This window comes from Squalius cephalus (assembly GCF_949319135.1).
Source record: "Squalius cephalus genome assembly, chromosome: 8".
In the NCBI taxonomy this organism is placed as follows: domain Eukaryota; kingdom Metazoa; phylum Chordata; class Actinopteri; order Cypriniformes; family Leuciscidae; genus Squalius; species Squalius cephalus.
Window position 1 is genome coordinate 45,540,002 of NC_137129.1, and position 20,862 is coordinate 45,560,863.

The 20,862-nt window shown below is 38.0% G+C and overlaps 1 protein-coding gene across 1 annotated transcript; it reads right to left on the minus strand.

Annotated features, from left to right (window-relative positions):
* Positions 1-10,120: 10,120 nt before the first annotated feature.
* LOC307163737 (glutathione S-transferase A-like) lies at positions 10,121-20,730 on the minus strand. The gene is made up of 6 exons (XM_079879957.1): positions 20,481-20,730; positions 20,283-20,348; positions 17,955-18,060; positions 16,342-16,460; positions 14,044-14,132; positions 10,121-13,202 (listed from the first exon to the last, which is right to left on the minus strand). Exons 1-6 carry the CDS (start codon positions 20,646-20,648, stop codon positions 13,070-13,072), a joined length of 681 nt encoding a protein of 226 aa, XP_079736083.1. The 5' UTR covers positions 20,649-20,730; the 3' UTR covers positions 10,121-13,069.
* Between the last annotated feature and the right edge of the window lie 132 nt (positions 20,731-20,862).

Consider the following 20,862-nt stretch of genomic DNA (forward strand, 5'->3'; position numbering starts at 1 on the left):
TTCGTATGAATGCATTTATGTATATTTTATTTGTTATTTTTCATTTTATTTTTGTTTTATTTTAATGATTTGGTTCACTTTAAAAAATGATTGTAATTTTAACTGTAAAAGACTGTAAAAAGTACTACCGTAAAACCTGTTAACTGGTTAATAGTAAGCACTATCAAAGTCCTTTTCAAGGAAAATCTCGGACATCCAATCTCTACTTGAATGGGGGAATCCGAAATCTTAAAAACCTGAACTCACATTTAAATACCATATTTCAAATTAATAACGAAATCTGACATAAAATGTCCCATAAATGTTGTTTCTTATGCTCGAATAGCATTATAAAAGCTGACCAGCCCCGTTCTTCCCGAAAGTTCACGAAGAACTGATCAAGTAATGCCCTGCTCACACACACACACACACACACACACACACACATTCATACAATGACAATGAAAACTAGAAAAAAAGTTTGTTGAGACAAACTTTAAGTTGGCTTGAGAAAGCCGGACCAAAGAGTTTGAAGAAGTTTAAAGTAGTTTAAAGTTTGATAGATAGATAAGTTAGAAATAAAGAATAGTTAGAAAGAAAGAAAGAAAAATATTAGTTAGAAAGAAAAAAGATAGAAAGATTAGTTAGAAAGAAAGAAAAAAGAAATAAAGATATAGTTAGAAAGAAATTAGTTAGAAAAAGAAATATTAGCTAGAAAGAAAGAAAGATTAGATAGATAGATAGAAAGATTAGTTAGAAAGATAGATTAGTTAGAAAGAAAAAAGATAGAAAGATTAGTTAGAAAGAAAGAAAAAAGAAAGATAGATAGAAAGATTAGTTAGAAATAAAGAATGAAAGAAAGATTAGTTAGAAAAGGAAGATAGAAAAGAAAGAAAGAAAAAAGAAAGATTAGGTAGAAAGAAAAAGAAAGAAAGAAAAATAGTTAGAAAGAAAGATTAGTTAGAAAGAATGAAAAGATTAGTAAGAACGAAAGAAATAAAGATTAGTTAGAAAGAAAGAAAGATTAGTTAGAAAGAAAAAGATTAGTTAGAAAGAATGAAAAAGATTAGAAAAGAAAGAAAGATAGATAGATTAGTTAGAAAGAAAGATTAGTAAGAAAGAAAGATTAGTTAGAAAGAAAGTTATATATATTATATATATATACAATATATTAATTGGATAGATAGATGGATAGATAGATAGATAAATAAGTTTATTCGTACATAGAATGGTAGTTGAATTGAGTCTAATGCTTCAGGGAGATTAGATTTGAGTTTTTGTGTTGTACACTACTGGGCCACCGTAGCCTTGGCTCAATTTGAACATTCTGCAATGAAAGTCAATGGGATTTTCATGATTTTTAATATTAATTTTTACGAAAACTGAAAGTCAAATCAGTCTGAAAAGATATAGCAACTCGAGTCAGAACAGTCTGAAGGTCTGAGCCGAGTTTGGAGTATGTAGAGTTAAAGCTCTAGGAGGAGTTAGAGTCAGAATTTTAGGGTAAGAAGACAAAGAAGAACTAGAAAAAAAAGTTTGTTGAGACAAACTTTAAGTTGGCTTGAGAAAGCCCGGACCAGTGAGTTTGAAGAAGTTTAAAGTAGTTAGAAGTTTAAAGTAGTTTAACTTTTGATTGACACATTAGTTAAAAAAGAAAGAATACTGAGAAAGAAAGAAAGATTAGTTAGAAAGAAAGAAAAAAGATTAGAGAGAAAGAAAGAAAGATTAGTTAGAAAGAAAAAGAAAGATTAGTTAGAAAGAAAGAAAGAAAGATAAGTTAAAAAGAACGATTAGTGAGAAAGAAAGATTAGTTAGAAAGAAAGAAAAAGATTAGTTTGAAAGACAAAGAAAGAAAGATTAGTTTGAAATAAAAATAAAAATAAAGACAGATAGAAAGGATTAGTTAGAAAGAAAGATTAGTTAGAAAGGAAGATAGAAAAAAAGAAAGAAGGTATAAAGAAAGAAAAAAATAGTAAGAAAGAAAGATTAGTTAGTTTGAAAGAAAGATATATTAGTTAGAAAGAAAAAGATTATTTAGAAAGAAAGATTAGCTAGAAAGACAGATAGATTAGTTAGAAAGAAAGAAATATAGATAGATGAATTAGTTAGTTTGAAAGAGATAGATGAATTAATTATTTTGAAAGAAAGATAGATAGATGAATTAGTTTGAAAGAAAGATAGATTAGTTATTAAGAAATATAGATAGATTAGTTAGAAAGAAAGATATATTAGTTAGAAAGAAAGATATATTAGTTAGAAAGAAAGATATATTAGAAAGAAAGATTTAAAAAGAAAGATATTAGTTAGAAAGAAAGATATATTAGTTAGAAAGAAAGAAAGATATATTAGTTAGAAAGAAAGATTATTTAGAAAGAAAGATTATTTAGAAAGAAAGATATTAGTTAGAAAGAAAGATAAATTAGTTAGAAAGAAAGATTATTTAAAAAGAGATTAGTTAGAAAGATAGATTAGTTAGAAAGAAAGATGTTAGTTAGAAAGAAAAAGATTAGTTAGAAAGAAAGATTTGTTTGAAAGAAAGATTAGTTAGAAAGAAAGATAGACAGATATATATAGTTAGATATATAGATTAGTTAGAAAGAATGAAAAATTAGTTAGAAAGAAAGAGATTAGTTAGAAAGAAAGATGGATTAGTTAGAAAGAAAGAAAGATGGATTAGTTAGAAAGATAGATTAGTTAGAAAGAAAGAAAGATGGATTAGTTAGAAAGAAAGAAAGCTAGATTAGTTAGAAAGAAAGAAAGAATGGTGGATTAGTTATAAAGAAAGATGGATTAGTTAAAAAGAAAGATTAGTTAGTGTAGTGGCTATTTGTCCATAAACTTAAACAAAACTAATACCAAACTTCTCAAATGGCCACTGAGGCTACGTCATGGGTTAGGCTTTACTCATGGTTAGAGGTACCAAAATAAACTAATGTCCATAGCAAAAGATGAGTTCGAGGAGGTTTATTTACACATATAAGCAAGCTCACAGACATTTCCTGCTGCCTCTCTCACGCTGTGGTAAAAAACCATATGCCCTCGCAGCCCGCTGATTGCTCCCACCTTGACCTATTTATGCAAATTAACATAGCACCACGTGACCAATAAACGACAATGTAAATAAACAAGAAAATAAGCATAAATGCAAAATAAAGCAAATTAACCTTTAGCAAGAAAAGAAAAGAAATAAATTATAACTTAAGCCTAAAATAAACAAAGTGCAAAATAGCTCCAACAACCCAGCCCCTAATTGTGACGTAATTTACCCACAATTAATCTTAGCTTTTAGCACAAAGGAGCTATTTCCTGATTATAACCTAAACATTAAGCTTGAATCTTGCATCTTCAGATTTTCCATGCCTGCAAAAAACAAATAGATAGAAAACAGAGATAGGAGTGAGAATGAAATGCATAGTCAATTGTTAGTCTCCAAGAGAAGACAGAGCTTGGTTATTGGTCTGTCCAGGATGCTGGTCTTCGTTTGGACCTTCACAGAGCGGACCAGTCCTCTTGAGTCAGCTGTGGTACTTAGAACTCTGCCCATCATCCATGAGCCTCTTGGAGCTGTAGCATCAGCGATTACAACAATATCTCCTGGGATGAAGTTTCTTTTTTGCTTTGTCCATTTTTGTCTTTCCTGCATTACAAGCAAATACTCTGATGTCCATCTTTTCCAGAAAAGCTCCGCAACGTACTGCACTTGCCTCCATCTCCTCTTAATGTACAGGTCAGATTTTTCGAACAGACCTGGTGGCAGAATGGGCTTGCCTTTCAGCAGGAGAATGTGATTTGGAGTGAGCGCTTCCAAGTCATTGGGATCTTCTGAGACCTTAGTTATTGGCCGGTCATTGAGTATTGCTTCTACCTCACAAAACAGTGTTTGCAGGCCTTCCTCGTCCAGCAGTTGATGTCCAACAACAGAGGTAAGTACACTGCGCACAGAGCGAATCAGACGCTCCCACACACCACCTTGGTGAGATGCAGCTGGGGTGTTAAAACTCCACGTCACTCCTTCCTGCACAAAAGTCCTTTCAATTTTAGAGTGATTTAAAGCAGCCAGAGCCTGCCTCAGCTCCTTCTTCGCACCAACAAAATTTGTGCCGTTATCTGACCTCATACTTGTCACAGGTCCTCTTCTGCAGATAAATCTTCGCACAGCATTGATGCAGGAGTCTGTGTCGAGGGAGTTCGCCACCTCCAGATGTTGCGCGGCTGCTCAGACAGGTAAATATCACTCCATATCGCTTCAGCACAGTTCTCCCTCTCCTCACATCCAGTGGTCCAAAATAGTCCACTCCCGCATTTGTAAAGGGTGCGTTATCAGGCACAACTCGTTCCTCTGGTAAATCTGACATTTTTTGTTCTCCAAGTTTTCCTCTGTACCTTCTGCACACTGTACATTGTGAGAGAATCTTCCTGGCCGCAGAGTTGGCATTTATAATCCAATACTTCTGTCTCAATCTGTGCAGCATGTGATTGCGTCCAGCATGTCCAAGTTGGTAATGGATGTAACGTAATATGAGCTGGGAAACATGCAGATCCTTCGACAGAATCACAGGATGTTTTACCTCCAACGGCAGGGCAGATTTAGACAGGCGTCCACCAACTCTGAGGATGCCATCTTCGATGAAGGGGTCGAGGCGATACAGAGGGCTGTCTTTGGAAACAGTCTTTGGGTCGTGTTTTAGTGAGGAAATTTCAGTGCTGAATCTTTGGTTTTGTGCAAACTGAATTATTGCCTTTTCGGCTTCCTCCAAGCGCTCTGGTGTCAGGCTGGATCTTCCAAGTGCGGCTTTGAACTTTTTAAGCTCCTTTTCCACATTTTCATTCTGCTTGACCACATATTCTTTCCTCTTTTGGCTCAAAAGTAAAAGTCTTTCTTTCAGCTCCAACAACCAGGCCACTGATGTTTTAAGCTTTCTCCAGGATGAGAAATAGTGAATGAGCTGACTGAGGGGATTGTCACTGTGTGTTGTAACAGCATTCACTTTAAGTTCCCTTTTTACCTCTGGATCATCAGATGGGATGGAGGAGGAGTCCAAGTCGAGTTTTGGCCATTCGGTGAAAGACAAATGCAAAAAGTCTGGTCCTTTTAGCCATTTTCCTTTCCCAAACTCCTGAGCTCTTAGTCCTCGAGATGCTTCATCTGCAGGATTATCTTTGGTGTTTACATACCTCCACTGATCTTTGTCCGTGGCTTCTCTTATAGTGCTGACACGGTTGGCAACATATGTGTGAAAGCGCTTTGTTTCATTGAAGATGTACTTGAGAACAGTAGTGCTATCAGTCCAGAAAAATGACCTTTGCAATGGCAACTGTAGCTCCTTCAACAGCATTGTGTTCACTCGAACCGCAAGCACAGCTGCAGCAAGCTCAAGGCGTGGGATGGTTAGTTGCTTTAGAGGAGCAACACGAGCCTTGCCTGTGATGAATGAAACATGCACACTGTCAGTACTCTCCAATCTCAAGTATGAAACAGTGCCGTATCCTGATTGACTGGCATCTGAAAAATGATGCAGTTCTGCCTTCACTTGTGTTCCAAAGTTCTTGGGTTTAATGCACCGTTCCACTTTAAATCCACTCATATGCTGAAGTTCAGAGAGCCACTCAGACCAATGTCTGGAGACGGCACTGGGGACTGGCTCATCCCATTTGAAGTTCATTCTACACAACTCCTGTAACAGTAACTTGGCAGGGATTATGAAAGGAGACAGAAAACCCAGTGGATCATAGAGAGAGCTCACCACAGAGAGGATGCCCCTCCTGGTGTGTGGACGTTCCTGCAATACAGTCCTGAAGCTGAACGTGTCCCCTTGAACACACCATTGCATCCCCAGAGCTCTTTCCACAGGGAGTTGGTCCCTGTCCAAATCCATGTTCTCCAAACCCACTGCTCTGATATTGATGGGAATAAGTGCCAACACATTTTGGCTATTTGTGACCCACTTTTGGAGATGGAAGCCGCCTTTTTTACAGAGAGATGTTAGTCCATGTATGAGCTTCACTGCATCTTCCTCTGTCACAGTGGACTTGAGACAGTCATCCACATAGAAATTTGTTTTGACTGTGCTGAGGACGTCGGGTGAGTATTGCAGTGCATTATCCTCAGCAGTTCTTCTCAGTGCATAGTTTGAGCAGCTTGGAGAGGATACAGCTCCAAACAAATGCACGCACATCCTGTATTCCTCTGGCTCCGTTGTAGCGTCTCCATTGGGCCACCATAAAAAGCGCAAGAAGTTGACATGCTTGTGTGGGACTCTGACCTGATGGAACATGGCGTTGATGTCAGCCATAACAGCGATGGGCTCTTCTCTAAACCGGAGGAGGACACCAATAAGCGTGTTAGTGAAGTCTGGGCCCTGCAGGAGCTGGCTGTTTAATGATGTACCTTTGTAAGTACAGCCGCAATCAAACACAACACGCAATTTCCCTTTGGTTGGGTGATGTACACCATGGTGGGGAATGTACCACACCTTTCCTTGTTTTGGAGTGGGCTCATTTGTGGGAACCTTTTCTGCATATCCTTGCTCCAACATGTTGTTGAGGAAATCAATGTATTGAGCTTTGAATGAAATATCTCTGTTAAATCTCCTCTTCAGGCTTTGGAGTCTTTGTAATGCAATGCAGCGATTATTTGGCAAAACAGGATCTTCAAATCTGAAAGGTAAGTCAATGCAATAATGTTCATCGTTAAGCACTGTTGTATCCTTCACAATTTTCATGAATTTAATGTCTTCTCTTGACATCTCAAGTTGTTCATCATATGTTCTTTCAGCAAAGCCATGATTGTACTGCTGCATCAACATATTTTCCAAGTGCTCCACAGATATATGATTAGCAGTTACAACAGTGCATCCTGATTTGACACCAGTACCTCCAGAGTCTCCAACACGAAGAGGCCCGTTTATGACCCAGCCAACTCTGGTCCTCACTGCATACGGTCCACCACATTGACTGTTTATTAGTTCCCATGGCTCCAAAACTTTGGGACAGTCAGTTCCAATGAGCAAGTCCACATCTGCATCTACTTCATGTAGCCTAATGCTACTCAGATACGCCCACTTGGCAACATCATCCTGACATGGCACATTGACTTTGGATACAGGCATTTCTGTTTGTGTCAGAACAGATGGCAGCTCAATAAAATCCTCGGTGTCAAAACCAGACACCTCCAGACCAATTATCACAGTGGTATTAATGGCTTTAGTCTGTCCCATTGTCCTTAATAATATGTTACAGTTTTTACCTGATACTCCCAGCCTTTCAGCCAGACTTGCAGTGCAGAAGGTACCAGAGCTCCCAGGATCCAAGAAAGCGTAAGTGTGCACAACTTTATTACTTTTCTGACTTTTCACCTGCACAGCCACAATGGAGAAAACAGCAGTATCTTCTTCACCAGCCCCAATATGACCACACGTCTGCTGCTGCTCGGGTACAATGCTCACAGTTTCTTTGGAGGTTATCCTTGAAGTATCCTCCTTCTCCACATGCAGGACAGATGGGTGTTTCCTGTGACACACTTCACAATCCAAACGACTCCTACAGTCTTTGCTTGTGTGTCCATATTTCAAGCACCCAAAACAAACACCTTTCTCCTTTAGAAAGTGAATCTTGTCCTGTTGTGTCTTTCTTTTAAACTGAAAGCATTTTTCCAGAGTGTGATTGGTGAAATGGCAGAACAGACATTTGAGCTGATTACCATGAGCTGTTAAGTTTTCCTTTTCTTTATGTCCATCCTTTATTGCATTGATGCTGGTGGCAAAGGTACCACTTTTCCTTTTCTGCTTAACTTGAGTGGATAGCTTTGTGTGGCTGGCTGGGGAAACATCATTAATATTTCCAAACAACGGGTCTGAAACAATTTTGACTTGTTTTTCAATAAAATTTACAAAATCAACAAACACTGCTCTGCTTCCAGTTTGTTCCAGTATGTCACATGCCACATTTCTCCACTTTTCCCTCAGTTTATATGGGAGTTTCATTAGGATTGTCCTGAGGTTAGCTGGCATATCCAACTCCTTCATGTACTTTATATGATGTACTATATTGGAGCAACCTCGAAGGAACAAAGCAAATGACTGCAGAGCATTAACATCCTCAGGTTTTATTGAGGGCCAGTTGTTGATTTTGTCCATATAAGCAGAAGAGATTTTGTGTTCACTGCCAAAATGTTCAATCAAAAGTGTTTTTGCTCTTCGATAACCCGGTTCAGAGGGCAGATGCTGACAACTTCTTACAATGTCTCTTGGTTGCCCCCTAGTGTACTGTTCTAGGAAGTACAAACAATCACTGAAATTTTGAGTTTTATCCTCAATACAATTTTCAAAGGCTCTGAGAAAAGATTTGAAATACAGGGGATCACCATCAAATACAGGTATATTTCTCATAGGCAGAGCAGAGGCTGTGTTTTGTTGGACCAACAGGGCAGTAATTTCATTTTGACGCTGCATGATGTTCAAAATGTCCGGAGAATTGGTGAATTGATTATTGTCATGAGCATTTTGCAAAACCAGTGGTCGTGTACTTTGTCTTTGAGAAACAGAAATGACATTAGGTATGGGTGGTTGTATTACAGCATGTTTGGGTTTAACACCGGCAGAGACAGAATTTAATAAGTGACTGGAGGAAGGTTCAGAGTTTTCATTGGTGGGCACAAAACGTTCAGCATTTGGATTTAAATCATATTTTCCTGGAATTTCTGACCTTTCCAAGTAAGAGTTCATGCCATCTGATGTTGTAGATGCACATTTTGACACTTTAGAGCCACACTTTGAATTTATTTCCAGAACCTTCAATTTTGCATTTGTCACCTTTAATTCTGCCTCCAGAGCAAGTTGTTCCTTTTCTCTCCTTAAACGTTCCCGCTTGTTCCGTAATTCCTCTTGGTCCTTTTCCTGTTTCCTTCTTGATTCCTCTTGTTCAAGTCTTATTTGTTCCTCCTGCGCCTCCAAAATGTGCTTTTGTTTTAGAGCAGCCATGCGCTCCTGTAATGCTGCTTTATCTGCTTGCGCTAATATTTTTGCAGATGCACTGGATGAAGTTCTTGACAGTTTAGAGCCAGCTTTTGAGCGTGCTGCAGAACCTTTATTGGATACACTGTCCTCAGGCCTAATATCAGTTTGATTATCAGGTGGTTTGATTGGAAGTTCATATGAATGGCCTGCATTTGATAACCACCCTTTGACATCATCAATAAAGCTTGAAAACAGATTTTCCTTTTGTTCAAAATATTTATCTTGTTTGTCCTTTTCATCCTGAGGTATATTCAGTGACACAAATGACAAATGATGTTGTTTTGCCTCATTAACACATGTTATCATTTGATCCAAAAGAGACTTGACTGCATCAATATTGTCTGCAGAATGCATCAATTTATCCATTTGATTCATGCACAATTTGGCTTGTCTGCATTTCGTCGATCTCTTTTCCTGACACGTTTGCATGAAAAACATCATTCCTTTAGCAGTAAAACTTGTGCGCCTCCTTATTGAAAGCGCCGTGTCACTTGTGGCTTTGGATGCAACGTCAGACATTTTTACTTTCTATTGATGTTGGCCAGGTGCACACACAGTTATTTGCAAAGGTTGAATAAAGCACGTACCTTGCGGAACTTTGTTTGCAGCGGTGGTTGCCTTTGCGCACGGAGTTGAATGCGCGCAGTGATTGTTGTTGCACGCGGCCGTGCGCGTCAACTGTGAAGGCTTTGGGCCAGCTTTTGCGAATCCAATTGCAACAAACATCAATCCTCCACTCCGTAAATGCAGCTCCAGCGCTCCAGTAGCGTCACCGTTATCCAGTACGGTGTCCAGGAAGCTTTACACTGTCGGATGGGTCGGATTACTTGACGTTTGCGCTGTATCTAGCCCGCGCCTCCGCCACTCCTAGGCCCAGCGTTGTCTCAAGCATCCAGGTGAGTAATCCACTTTCAAAAGGATAATCCAGCAAACAACGAGTCCAATTTCCAGGTAAACCAACGATATACATCCAGGGGCGGGTTTTTTACTTAATGTAGTGGCTATTTGTCCATAAACTTAAACAAAACTAATACCAAACTTCTCAAATGGCCACTGAGGCTACGTCATGGGTTAGGCTTTACTCATGGTTAGAGGTACCAAAATAAACTAATGTCCATAGCAAAAGATGAGTTCGAGGAGGTTTATTTACACATATAAGCAAGCTCACAGACATTTCCTGCTGCCTCTCTCACGCTGTGGTAAAAAACCATATGCCCTCGCAGCCCGCTGATTGCTCCCACCTTGACCTATTTATGCAAATTAACATAGCACCACGTGACCAATAAACGACAATGTAAATAAACAAGAAAATAAGCATAAATGCAAAATAAAGCAAATTAACCTTTAGCAAGAAAAGAAAAGAAATAAATTATAACTTAAGCCTAAAATAAACAAAGTGCAAAATAGCTCCAACAGTTAGAAAGAAAGACAGAATGGTGGATTAGTTAGTTAGTTAGAAAGAAAGATGGATTAGTTAGAAAGAAAGATAGATTAGTAAGAAAGAAAGAAATATTAGTTGGAAAGAAAAAGATGGATTAGTTAGAAAGAAAGATAGATTAGTTAGAAAGAAAGATAGATAGATTAGTAAGAAAGAAAGAAAGATTGATTAGTTATAAAGAAAGAAAGAGATTACTTAGAAAGATACATTAGTTAAAAAGAAAGAAAGACAGATTAGTTAGAAAGATGGATTAGTTAGAAAGAAAAAAGATAGATTAGTTAGAAAGAAAGATGGATTGGATTAGTTAGAAAGAAAGATAGATTAGTTAGAAAGAAAGATGGATTAGTTAGAAAGAAAGAAAGATAGATTAGTTAGTTAGAAAGAAAGATGGATTAGTTAGAAAGAAAGAGATTAGTTTGAAAGAAAGATTAGTTAGAAAGAAAGATGGATTAGTTAGAAAGAAAGATAAGTTAGAAAGATTAGTTAGAAAGAAAGATTAGTTAGAAAGAAATATAGATTATTTAGAAAGATAGATTAGTTAGAAAGAAATAAAGAAAGATGGATTAGTTAAAAAGAAAGATGGATTAGTTAGAAAGAAAGAAAGATTAGTTAGATAGATTAGTAAAAAGAAAGAAAGATTAGTTAGAAAGAAATATGGATTAGTTAGAAATAAAGAAATATGGATTAGTTAGAAAGAAAGATGGATTAGTTAGAAAGAAAGATAGATTAGTTAGAAAAGCCCCTTTCACACAGCGCATTGAACCCGGGAAATTGCCGGCAAATTGCCGGAACGCCTTCTGTGTGAACGCAAACACGACCCGGGTTTAATGCCGGGATCGATGCCGGGTTGGGGACCTAGTAACATTGCCGTGTTCAGTCCCGGGACGCGCGCTGTGTGAACAAAAGCCGTAATAATGCCGTGTCGTAGTGATGACGCTGAAGCGCGGGATCGTTCGCCAGCTGTGAAACGGTACGAAATGCGCAATTTTATGATCGAATCAGAGAAATAAATGCACAAGCGTGGTTTCTCGAGAGAGAAATCGCAGCTCATAAGCAAAATGAAGACGCTGCTGAGACATTACAAGTCACATCGATCACATGTCTTTCCGGGACATACACGGGTTGTGTGTGAACGCGCTCTCTGATTCCGGAAAATCACTGGCAGTGTGAATGAACCAAAATCAAACGAACCCGGGTCAAATCCCGGGTCACTTTATCCGTGTATTTTCCGGAATCTCTGTGTGAAAGGGGCTAAAGAAAGATAGATAGATTAGTAAGAAATAATGAAAGATGGATTAGTTAGAAAGAAAGAAAGATTAGTTAGAAATAAAGATGGATTAGTTAGAAAGATTAGTTAGAAAGAAAGAAAGATGGATTAGTTAGAAAGATGGATTAGTTAGAAAGGAAGAAAGAAAGATGGATTAGTTTGAAAGAAAGATAGATTAGTTAGAAAGAAATATGGATTAGTTAGAAAGGAAGAAAGAAAGATGGATTAGTTAGAAAGAAAGATAGATTAGTTATAAAGAAATATGGATTAGTTAGAAAGGAAGAAAGAAAGATGGATTAGTTAGAAAGATAAGTTAAAAAGAAAGATTAGTTAAAAAGAAAGATTAGTTAGAAAGATAGATTAGTTAGAAAGAGAGATAGAAAATGTTTGAAGATAGATGGATAAAAATAGTTTTTTGATAGATAGATATAAACAGTTTAAAGATAGATAGAAAGATAGAGATAGATGGATAGAAAAAGTTTGAAGATAGATAGATAAAAATAGTTTGAAGATAGATAAGTTTATTAGTACATAGAATGGTAGTTGAATTGAGTCTAGGGCTTCAGGGAGTTTAGATTTGAGTTTTTGTGTTTGTGCACTAATGGGCCACAGTAGTCTTGGCTCAATTTGAACATTATGCAATGAAAGTCTATGGGATTTTTATGATTTTTTTTTTATATTAATTTTTACGAAAATTGAAAGTCAAATCAGTCTGAAAAGATATAGCAACTCAAGTCAGAACAGTCTGAAGATCTGAGCCGAGTTTGGAGTATGTAGAGTTAAAGCTCTAGGAGGAGTTAGAGTCAGAAAATTTTGTCTCAGAAGAATAAGAAGTTTAACTACAATATCAGTAAGTTGGTTTTCTCAAGCCAACTCAATTAGAAGTGATCTAAGAGTTGTATACAGTTTTATACAGCGGATGTCATTGAAAACACAGCAAGTGCTAAATATGCTAAAAACTAGTAAACAAAAAAGACCCCATTTCAAATTTAGTTTTAAATTATTAGCACATAATCCATTTCTTGAAATGATGGTAAATATTTTCCTCAGTTTGATTGAACAGGATAAAACTTTATTAATCCCAAATAACGTGCTAATCTGCCATTACAGACGATAACAAGCTTCATCTTTAGAAACGGTTCAAAAGGTTCAAATGAAGCAGCCTGACAGAACAGATGCTGAAACCGTCAGACCAATGAAAGATGCAGCGATGTAAACAAGACAAGAGTTGTGATTTAACAGTTGTAAGTGGGAAGTGATTCTTGCATAAAGGACTGTTAGAAAAATATCAGAAGGCAATTACTGAATATATCAAAGCTGAAATTTATGCAATATTAATGTGATCCGCTGTTGGGAACGTCTCGATGTTCCTCACAGGTTCTTCAGTGTATCCTGACCCTCGGGTTTCTCCAGCCAGTGTGGAGGCCAGCTGGCTTTAATACTGGGACGGTCCTTCACCATTTCATAATACTCCATCAGTCTGGGACATCTCTCTTTAGGACAGCTGTTAACCAGTCAGACAGATCAAAAAGATCAAACATTAAACCAGTCTAACAGATCAAACATTAAGCCAGTCTAACAGATCAAACATTAAACCAGTCTAACAGATCAAACATTAAGCCAGTCTAACAGATCAAACATTAAACCAGTCTAACAGATCAAACATTAAACCAGTCTAACAGATCAAACATTAAACCAGTCTAACAGATCAAACATTACACCAGTCTAACAGATCAAACATTAAACCAGTCAGACAGATCAAACATTAAACCAGTCAGACAGATCAAACATTAAACCAGTCTAACAGATCAAACATTAAACCAGTCTAACAGATCAAACATTACACCAGTCTAACAGATCAAACATTAAACCAGTCTAACAGATCAAACATTAAACCAGTCTAACAGATCAAACATTACACCAGTCTAACAGATCAAACATTAAACCAGTCTAACAGATCAAACATAAAAGGGATAGTTCACCCAAAAATGAAAATTAGCCCATGATTTACTTTATCCTTTTTTTTTTTTTTTTTTGAAAGTCCATTAAATTGCACTTTTATGATGGATGGATGCGCTTTAATGGACTTTCAAAAATATATATTCGATGACTCCCATTATAAAGCTTGGAAGAGCCAGGACATGTATTAATATAACTCTTGATTGTGTTTGTCTGAGAGAAGAATGTCATATACACCTAGGATGACTTGAGGGAGAGTAAATCATGGGATAATGTAAATGTTTGGGTGAACTATCCCTTTAAACCAGCCTCTGATCTGAACCTTAAGCTGACATTATGATCAAACATGCTGTCCATGGAGAAGGATTGATAATGATTTCACTCACTGAAATCGTGGGAAATATGCGATAACGGGGAAACAAACCACGTCCGCCATGGTGAAGTTCTTGCCGGCGAGGAACGACCCTTTACCCATCTGACCAACAAATGAGATTGAGTTTATTAGGAGGACAATAAGGGTTCAAGTTCAGTGGTCAAAGCTTGATGAAGTGAATAGTTATGGCATTTGGCAATAGTTATCCTCTATTTATGGCATGAATTTAATAAACATGGCATTCATAATGCAATTAATCGAAAAAAAGAAATGGAAAGTTTGCATTTACTCGCTCCATTAATAGCCATTGTTTTCAGCTGCTGTTGTGAGTTATTACATCTACATATATGGAAATATAAAGAGATCATCTATGGAACAACATGCATTGTTCATGAGACCAGTAATCTGTATTCACACAAGGATCATATACAGTGGGGAGAAGAAGTATTTGATACTCTGCTGATTTTGCAGGTTTTCCCACTTACAAAGCATGTAGAAGTCTGTAATGTTTATCATAGGTACTCTTCAACCGTGAGTGACGGAATCTAAAACAATATCCAGAAAATCACATTGTATGATTTTTAAGTAATTAATTTGCATTTTATTGCATGACATAAGTATTTGATACATCAGAAAAGCAGAACTTAATATTTGGTACAGAAACCTTTGTTTGCAATTACAGAGATCATACGTTTCCTGTAGTTCTTGACCAGGTTTACACACTTCAGCAGGGATTCTGGCCCACTCCTCCATACCTTCTCCAGATCCTTCAGGTTTCGGGGCTGTCGCTGGGCAATACGGACTTTCAGCTCCTCCAAAGATTTTCCATTGGGTTCAGGTCTGGAGACTGGCTAGGCCACTCCAGGACCTTGAGATGCTTCTTACGGAGCCACTCCTTAGTTGCCCTGGCTGTGTGATCCGGGTCGTTGTCATGCTGGAAGACCCAGCCACGACCCATCTTCAATGCTCTTACTGAGGGAAGGAGGTTGTTGGCCAAGATCTGGCGATACATGGCCCCATCCATCCTCCCCTCAATACGGTGCAGTCGTCCTGTCCCCTTTGCAGAAAAGCATCCCCAAAGAATGATGTTTCCACCTCCATGCTTCACGGTTGGGATGGTGTTCTTGGGGTTGTACTCATCCTTCTTCTTCCTCCAAACACGGCGAGTGGAGTTTAGACCAAAAAGCTCTATTTTGTGTCTCATCAGACCACATGACCTTCTCCCATTCCTCCTCTGGATCATCCAGATGGTCATTGGCAAACTTCAGACGGGCCTGGACATGCGCTGGCTTGAGCAGGAGGACCTTGCGTGCGCTGCAGGATTTTAATCCATGACGGCGTAGTGTGTTTCTAATGGTTTTCTTTGAGACTGTGGTCCCAGCTCTCTTCAGGTCATTGACCAGGTCCTGCCGTGTAGTTCTGGGCTGATCCCTCACCTTCCTCATGATCATTGATGCCCCACGAGGTGAGATCTTGCATGGTGCCCCAGACCGAGGGAGACTGACCGTCATCTTGAACTTCTTCCATTTTCTAATAATTGCGCCAACAGTTGTTGCCTTCTCACCAAGCTGCTTGCCTATTGTCCTGTAGCCCATCCCAGCCTTGTGCAGGTCTACACTTTTATCCCTGATGTACTTACACAGCTCTCTGGTCTTGGCCATTGTGGAGAGGTTGGAGTCTGTTTGATTGAGTGTGTGGACAGGTGTCTTTTATACAGGTAACGAGTTCAAACAGGTGCAGTTAATACAGGTAATGAGTGGAGAACAGGAGGGCTTCTTAAAGAACAACTAACAGGTCTGTGAGAGCCGGAATTCTTACTGGTTGGTAGGTGATCAAGTACTTATGTCATGCAATAAAATGCAAATTAATTATTTAAAACTCATACAATGTGATTTTCTGGATTTTTGTTTTAGATTCCGTCACTCACGGTTGAAGAGTACCTATGATAAAAATTACAGACCTCTACATGCTTTGGTAAGTGGGAAAACCTGCAAAATCGGCAGTGTATCAAATACTTGTTCTCCCCACTGTATATGACTAATAAATCGATTAACAAATGATTTCAAGTTTGATTTCATGACTTGAGGTTTAAAAGACATTCAGTAATATTGATTTGACTGAACTGACTATCAGAAGAGAACAAAACTACGACTGAATTGATCTGATTTACAGCTGATTTTGACTAATATTTGATGAAGTTTGCATCACTGATTGTGTTATTTTCCACTTTATCGCTGTAAAGCTGCTTTGAAACAGTCTGTACTGTATAAAGTGCTGTAGAAATAAAGCCGACTTGACTTTAAAACACAACCTTCTCCAAGTATCCGTCCCACAGTTTGAGTTCGGTGACGAGATTCTCTTTATTCCTCTTCAGGGCCGATTCGTGTCGCTCTCCCTCAGGGACGGCCCACTCGTAGAAGGCCACGTCGTCTGCACACACAAGAGTTCAACACAGAGTAAGCGGTGGTTTATTCGGCTGATCCGGTCGAGCAAAGAGAGCATGTGATAGGAGGATGATGACAGAAAATAAACTACATTAATTACTATTATAAACTACTTTGAGCCGGATGGGTGAAAATCTGAGTGATGCAAGTACAGATCCGTATATTCTCCTCTGAATTATACACCATTTATTTCTATATAAAATAATAAAAATATTAGAAATAAGTATATTAAATAAAATATTTAAGATTTTTTCAATTAAAGCCGTATGTGTACACTAAAATAGGCAGATCCGTCTGGTTGAAAGATGAATCAAATCTAATATATAGTTTAACCACTAGAGGGCAGCATAGGTCTATTTTCCTTGCAGCAATATTTATAAATACTTGTATGCTTCCTGGCGGTTATACATGTAAGTTCTTAAGTTCAGTAAAACACTCAGATCACTTGTTTGAAGAGGTTTCTGGACTTTAAATAAAAAGGCTACCATGGTTCCAAATGCCATAATTTCTGATTGCTTTTAGATATTAACACAAACTGTGGCCCAGATGCCGTTAACGACTGTGAACAAGCCCAAACTTGATATGATTTATGACATGTCATATACTTTATAATAGCCGGCATGTCAAGCGTTAATGATAACCAAATAAATCAATAAATTGCATCACTTTTTCTAAGGTTTTCTCAGCAGTGTTGTAACATAAGAACCTCCAAACATGATCAAAATATATCTTCAAAATATTAAAGGTTTCTATCAAAGAAGACCATGTTTTTGATACCTTGTTTTTTTTTTTTTTTTGGTAGAGTTATAAGCCATTACTTTTAAGTTTGTCATGTGAAATAATTAAAAATACCTTCAAGCTGTAAGGAGTTAATAGTGACAGTCTACAGAGAGCTTAAAGTCCCCCTGTAGTCAATAATATTAACTCTTAAAACTAACATTTGATCACCAAAATGACATTAAAAAAAAATTATTCAAAACAAATTTCTTCATGCCTTAAAATATCTTGAACTCATCACCCTTGCCTCATTTAGTATACGCATTTCTATGAATATGCAAATGAGCCCCGCCTCCACTCACTCAGCTCAGAGATCCACTGGTTGACGATTACACGTTGATCTGATTGGTTACAAGGTAGTTTGTGACGTCAGAAACACCAGCGATTTCAAAGCGTGTTTTTGAGACTGTCTTTGGTTCACTGCAGTTTTAAGGAGGAAATACTCAGCAATGCTGTCGACTTATGAACTTACACATGCTTTGTCTTAAAGCACATTAAAAACACCACATAGACACATAAACTACATTAAAAGCTGGATTTACACCACAGGGGGACTTTAAATCTTGCAAACATCAGGCTGTCAATTAATAAACACTTGTCATGAACTTATTTTTTTGTCTTATTTCTAAACCGGTATCATAAACCACGAGTGCTTGAGTTACTCTGGTATTGTTTGGACAGCTTTAAATGTACGTTCACTTACACATTTTCTTCTGCAGGTTGTCGGTCTCGAACATGCGCTGGTAGACGAGCGCCTGTTCGGCTGGATCATCTGGGATCAGACGGGCTCCTTGAGACTTGAACGCACTCTAGAAACCAGAAACATTTATCAGTCTGTGACGTGACCCTCATCTTTGTGTTTGGATCTGTTCAGTTACTACAAAAAAAATAATCAATAGTTATTACTACTCTTCCTTGGAAGCATTGATTCAATTTCATAAGCAAATGCTAACCAACTATTTAAAGGGTAACTAAACCCCTGGTCAGAGCCTGACTCCACCCACTGTCAATATTTGAAAAATGCTAGAAAAGTGGGCAGACCCCAGCGGAGATAGAGGGGACGAACCGTGAGCGGGGGGCGTGCACCTGAGACCTGCTGTCAGACTCTAAAATGGAGTTTGCTCACAGGGTCGCAAGACGACGTAAAGTACATGCATCTGATGAGTTTTATCAGAGCCCGTCATTCTCTGGTTTTATCAAGTTCATGTCAATAGCGCGCGCTCTCTGTAGACATATTCATATTTTGCCGCTTTGTGAAAAAATCCAGCAAAATGCGCCGACGCGTTTGTCGACCCCAGAGGAATAACTTTAGCCTAACCATAAATTGTGATTAAAATATATATGATCACTCACATCAAGACGCTGCTGCAGTGGTGGAGTCCATGCAGGAGGAGCAGCGTTTGGCACTCCTCGCTTTTCAGCGCGAGCTGTGTGGAGAAGCCCATTTCCACCTCTATTGCGTTGGAGAAGCAATCCCGCGTAAAATGCAGGTTTCACACTCACGGTCTTCCAGGCCAAGTGCATGCAACCACTGGCGCCTATTTTCCAAGTCTGCTGGAAAGCTATGCAGTCCAGCAGTGCTGTTGCAACCAGCAACACTACACCTACGTACCCTCCTGACCACTGTACACAGATAAATCTACGCTAGCTCATACCAAGGGCGGGGTGAGCTCGTACCAGGGGCGTGGTGAGCTGGAACCTGCTTACGTCACCTGCCACCTTTTACGTCACTTGCCACCGCAACATCCAATAGGAAAATTCAACTGCAGTAGCCACCGTTCAACCTTAAGAGGGCAGCACTCAGACGTTTTTACACCATATATTGTAAAATTAAAACACTTTATACCCAAATGTCAAAAAAGTTACTTGAATCAATGAACAGCACTAATAAAGCCTCATTCTTACAGATCATTAAATAAAAAAAGTTGGTTTAGGGTTTAGTTACCCTTTAAGAGTTGAGCAGCGAGCTCATTGGCTACTGAGATAAAGCAGGAACCAATCAGCTTTGTGTAACATATACATGCAATATAAGCATATAAACATGGAAAGTCTACACTGGAACTTATAAAAATCTATTTTAATCTACTCTGAACTGGAATAAAATAAATCACTCAATTTAATGCTCTTAGCTTTTCTTAAACCCTTGAACTAGAACAAAGTGATTATTTGTAACTCACCTATCCCAGTTTGACAGACAATATTAATATTATTGTAGTTTATTTATAGTTTATTTTTTGCGGTCTTTCACAAAACGGGTTCCAATAGAACATGTGCATTCGCTCAAAAAACCTTTGCATTCTTTTGAGAGTGAATGCATTCAAAGTTTCTCAGAGGAATGAAAAAGTTATTTACAAAACTTTTTCATTCCTCTGAGAAACATGCAAAAACATTGGAATACATATTTTAATGATCAGCTCTTAACTGTCAGGTACGAAAGCTTATTTTGACCAAATAAGAAAAAAAAACATGCTTTTGTAAATCATAATTATGACATAAAAAGTCAAAATTATGACATAATAATTGATGATTATGAGATGAAAAGTCAAAACTTTGACTCACATTTTCATAATAACAAAAAGTTGAAATTGACACAGTCATAATTATGACATAAAAAGACAAAATCATGAAATTTTGAAAAGTCAAAATGAGTTAGTATGTTATGATTTCTACTTTTTATCTCAATTATCATTTAGTATGTCATAATTATGACTTTTCTATCATAAAATTGACTTTTTAGTCATTAAGATTTACCAATTTATTATGTTGCGGGAATGGGCTTTCCTGGTCTAGCGAGTTCAGTCACGCTTAATTTCCCCGCAATTTGCAGGTGAATATTACCCCCAATTTGTTTTTATTATTATTATTATTACTTTTTTTTTTTTGCAGAGCATCTTATTTTTATTTATTTTTTCACAATAATTATAACACTTTTGGATTGTGTTTGTTTAAATTAGGTACAGATGTGTATTTGTACGAACGCTTAAGGACCGCTGGATTCCCGCCACGTCTTCTGTTTATGGCACTGATTTACCTCCAGATACAGACACGCGGCGAAAGACTCGTTCACGATGAGGTCTCCGTGCTTGAAAGTTGGAAGCTGCAAAATAAATAAATGTGCAATGGGTTTTTTTTAAATAGCTTGGTAAATGTTGTCTCTTTATGAAAGTTGCATTTGCAGTAAACACGTAATGCAATCGCCAGAAACCCCACTCAACACTCTGTGACGCACCTGAACTCTGGGATTGAGAGCCTTCACTTCTGCACACTGGTGCTCTTTCTTGTCAAACGACAGAAGTTTGTGCTTGTATCCCTGCAGTTTCTTCTCCTCCAGCGCGATCATGACCCTCCAGCACGGCGGAGAGCCGGAGCCCCAGTAAAGCATCATATTCTGCGCCATGATGTCGAGTTTAATCAGAAACGTTGTTACAGATTTGGTTGCGTTTCGAGTCTGAAAGTGGGCGTGGTTCGCAAGTTCAAGGAGCATGCGTAGTTTATGCTCGTGTGAAGACCGCGAAGCAGGCTGAAGATGTCGTTGGTAGGCTACTTAAAGGAATAGTTCACCTAAAAATAAAAAAATTATCCAATAATATACTCACCCTCAAGCCATCCTA

Bases quoted from the DNA above. Each gene is read 5' to 3' on its own strand.
- LOC307163737 (XM_079879957.1), bottom strand. From the start codon at position 20,648: ATGGCGCAGAATATGATGCTTTACTGGGGCTCCGGCTCTCCGCCGTGC. The intron at 16,461-17,954 runs GTAAGTGAACGT...TTGTGTGTGCAG, and splicing joins CAACCTGCAGAAGAAAATGT to ACGACGTGGCCTTCTACGAG. The intron at 13,203-14,043 runs GTGAGTGAAATC...ACTGGTTAACAG, and splicing joins GCATATTTCCCACGATTTCA to CTGTCCTAAAGAGAGATGTC.